The sequence below is a fragment of the Dendroctonus ponderosae genome, unplaced genomic scaffold (genome assembly GCF_020466585.1).
Source record: "Dendroctonus ponderosae isolate FM_Combo_2020 unplaced genomic scaffold, Dpon_F_20191213v2 Dpon_F_20191213_3, whole genome shotgun sequence".
Lineage (NCBI taxonomy): Eukaryota > Metazoa > Arthropoda > Insecta > Coleoptera > Curculionidae > Dendroctonus > Dendroctonus ponderosae.
Window position 1 is genome coordinate 603306 of NW_026018508.1, and position 3987 is coordinate 607292.

General features: G+C 32.9%; 1 protein-coding gene and 1 non-coding gene across 3 annotated transcripts in view; both read right to left on the reverse strand.

Annotated features, from left to right (window-relative positions):
- The window catches only part of LOC109542558 (protein phosphatase 1 regulatory subunit 12A), a 28073-nt gene extending 27797 nt beyond the window's left edge, over positions 1–276 (reverse strand). The window contains exon 1 of one of the 2 annotated variants that reach the window (XM_019911828.2): positions 41–276. In XM_019911828.2, the coding sequence (XP_019767387.2) occupies positions 41–163 (123 nt within the window). In that variant the 5' untranslated portion in view covers positions 164–276. The remainder of the gene's footprint in view (positions 1–40) is intronic. The other variant, XM_019911829.2, reaches the window with a different exon arrangement.
- A 1107-nt stretch (positions 277–1383) lies between these two features.
- LOC109542406 lies at positions 1384–3776 on the reverse strand. Its single transcript, XR_007281255.1, has 3 exons — positions 3237–3776; positions 3000–3132; positions 1384–1664 (listed from the first exon to the last, which is right to left on the reverse strand). It is a non-coding gene; the product is annotated as an uncharacterized LOC109542406 (transcript).
- Positions 3777–3987: the final 211 nt, after the last annotated feature.

The window sequence follows — 3987 nt, forward strand, 5'->3', positions numbered from 1 at the left end:
CAAAAATTTCCATAAAAGCTCTATTTCTATGCGTACAAACCTTTTTTACATTCTCTCCTATAGGCTTATTAAGAATCGCCGCCGTTTTGGGTAAACACGTAGCCAAAGTGTCCACACCTTCGCCGAACCACTTTTCATAGAAATCTTGAGCTACATTACCCATTGCTGATCGTGCACTACGGAGTTTTTTTTTTCAAAATCTCTGATTCAAAACCGACGGTTAATTCACTGTGACTTATGCGTTGGTGTCATAGATGAAGACTGACGGTTGGTTTAAGAAAATCTAGTTACCTCAGGCTGGCCAACCGAACGACCTGTTTCAAATAATCGTATAAAAGGATGGGGCTTTGCAACCATCAGGAATGTGGAAAAAAATGGGCCCCACTGACTACAGATATTTCATATAAAACAGAAAGGATAGTGTGTAAAACCATAGTTTTTAATGCGAATTCTTGTGTGTTCTTTAGGGATTTTTGTAACTACTGTAGGCGACATTGGCTATAACAGCACGAGACGAAAACGAAACGGTAGATCGCTCTCAAACCGTACCAACGTTGCCAAGTTCATTCTACTTATCAATGAATGAAGAAAAGAGGTGTTTATGTTCAAGTTCAAGCAAACATTGTAACGAGCTCAATGCTGAGGCGTTTTTAGTATTTTGTTTATTTATTTTAAAAAATGGTACAAACTAATGTTCAAATATAAACGTACTGTGATGTCACATTATTTCTACTTTTTTTCTTTAATTTTAGATATTACTAGAAATTAATTAGTATAACTTTGAATCCTTTTTATAGTCAAGTAAAAAGGCTTACTTCTGTTATTATTGTTACAGTTTGGTGACGCGATTCAGCGGCACCATTGAACGGAGTAAACGGCTATTCTGATCAAAGTACAAATCCGATCAAAAAGATAAGCAGATATAAAGACCGGGACAAACATAGAGATAAAGATAAACATCGCAGCAAAGATCACAAGTCGTCCAGTAAAGAGAAAGTTCGAGATAAAGACAAAGACAAACATTCCAACTCCAGACAAAGAGCGGCACAGTAGTTCGCATAAATCGTCCAGCAAAGGCAAAGAACGCGATAAGGACAAGCAAAAAGGCGATAAGGAGAAGAAATCATCTAGTTCCAGCAACAAGAAGGACAGAGAGCACAAGAGTTCTAAGGATAGGGACCATAAATCGAGTTCGTCTTCGACTAAGGACAAAGATAAAAATAAGGAGAGGTCTAAGGATAAGGATCGGAAGGATCGGGATAAAGATAAAGAGAAATAAGGAAGGATAAAGACAAAGATAGAAAACACACCTCAAACAGTGGCTCGAAAGATAAACACCCATTTTGTGGCCATTGGCCATTTTTAATACAATCTATGTCAACCTATTTTTTGTTGCTGTTTTTATTATATTTTATCTCAATCCTACAACAAATTACGTTTTAAATAATATACAGCAACTAAAATGATTTAGTTTTGCTACAGTTATTCCAGGATACTTTTATTTCGTTGAATCACAGTCTTCACCTCTTTTACTTTGGCTGCAAATCTTAACGACTGTATACTTTCTCGAAAACATTCTACGAAAGGCGATATGTTGGCAATCATGAGGCGTTTTTGAGTTGCCTCCCAGACTGGATTGTAAAAGATACATGAGCCTAGAATTCCTGTAAATAATGTACTAATATTAGATTAAATGAATCAAATAATAAACTTATAGTTTTTTTAGTATATTTCGACTGCCTAGGTTTCGCCCATTTATTTGTCCATGGTCAGAGATCAGCAATTAAGAAAAGCGACATAATATATTGACCTCCGTATATAAAATGCAAAAAACGCAAATTTCTGTTTTCTTCTAGTCATGTTGAATTTATTATTCGATACATTGTGAATTAGCTATCAGTTTCTGCCATTAATACTTCTTCCGCGAATATCAGTTATTACCGGAGGTAAATGTTCGTACATAGAGTAAAATTGAAATCAACATAACGTTGACCATAACATCAAATTTAAAACATATTTAAGATTTAGACAATGACTTGGCATATAGAATATAAACTAAAGTTGCGTTTTATCCAGTACAATTCCAAATAATAAAACCACATATTCTCACTAAAAAAAATCAGAAAGTAATTATAAATTTTTTGAGTTATAGAGAGTAAGGAAAAATTAATTGCAGATTATCCTACAATCAATACATAGCATGAGTTATGTGGGCAGTTCCCATAGATTCCGCTGTATCAGCAGCTAAGGAATACCGCCAATCATCATTTTATAAAGAAGCCATCTTATAAAGAAGCTATCTTGCTTATACCATTAAAATAATGTTAAAGTCAGTCAGAGTACAACCACGCTTAAGTAAACTTGTAACAATTATTTAGTAGTAAAAGTAGTTTTTAAAAACGGTTTGTCATTCTTCAAACAGTTATGTATTATTTTTGTTGTTTTGTTCAAATGTTACTAGAACATTTTAGTAAAAGTTTTAAATCGTTATTCATATTCATGCACAGTATTTTAATCCAAAGTTGATGCAGAAAATCTACTATTGTAAAACGAAAGCTGATAAAACTAAAACTTTTATTATTAAAATCCCAAGTCAAAAAACTGGCCCGCTCGAAAAATTACGCCAAGGGAAATTAAAAAATTATAACAAATTTAACAAACAAGCACAGAGTTTTTCTACCTCAGAGCCATTTTTTCATATTTTCAGGTATCAAAATCGCGTTGTACGTTAAGAGTTCTTGGGACTGTGTCGATTAAAAAATATGAATATTTAATTTTTATTGATATGATATGAAATATGAAGTTTACTGTGTGTATTGCCAATAAAACTATGTGAAAGTGGTAAGTAGTCAGTGTGTGTCTAATGTTGAGTGGTTAGTGAGAAAATGGTTTGACGTGACATTTGTTCTTGATCATTTAGCAAACGAACGACCAAATTTGGGTACAATTATACGCAAAATGCCCCCGTCTCGAGGGAACAAAGAATAACGAAACTATACCTTTCAAATCTTGGATTAGATTATGCATCTTATGTAGATCCTTATCCTTAGCATCTTATATAGTACTCCAACTGGTATTTAATTAACGTGTCTTTCAAATTGGCAATAGACAATTGCGAGGCACTCAATTCATCTACAAAATCAAAACTACGTAAAAATTGCACAACTACCTAGGTTTCAGGGTGACAAAATAATTGATTTCATATCAATAATTATAATTTAAAAAACATTACTTACTGCGAGTATTTTCAATAACTTTTAAGGCATATTTTAGCAGTATAGCATTTTTCTCGTCTAAGCAAGCTTTCAATTCCGATTCGCATTTTAAAATGCTGTTTTGAAGGTCTGAATTTTCTTCTTGAAGCTGAGTGAACATTGCACATTTTGATTTCAAAGACGAATTTTCAATTTTTAATGAAGCATTTTCTTTTATCATTTGCTGAAGCTTTTGTTCTGTTTCCACGTGCGTTGCTTGGAGGTTGTCATATTCTAATTAAACGTAATTAAATTATAATGAAAAAAAATTAAAGAAAGAAACAAATACACGTTAATGGAACATTAACGGTTGTGAGCTGTAACGATACCAATGTACGATAACTTGAGTGGTTAGAACAGACCGTACTTGCAGAAAATAATTATGCATTTATTGAACAACAAAAATGTTTTTCGATTTCCCTATTAGCTACCAGACGCTGTAAACCGATAAAATGTTGTGATAAAATACTACAATAAAAAATTGACCCATTCGAAGTGCTGCTCAAATTTGTTCAAACAATTATTCGATTTTTCAAACAATATTATTTGGTTCAAAAGAAGACGATCTGACCTCACTCTGATTTTTAAAAAATCCTGGCTCCACTGCCAGGTTTATAGGCAAAGTTAAAAAATACGGTTTTTGTAATTATCTCAAAAATTACAAAGTTCGGGAAAAACTTTCAGTTGTACATTTCTATTAATGTTATAGATAAAACAACCTAAAGAAACTACC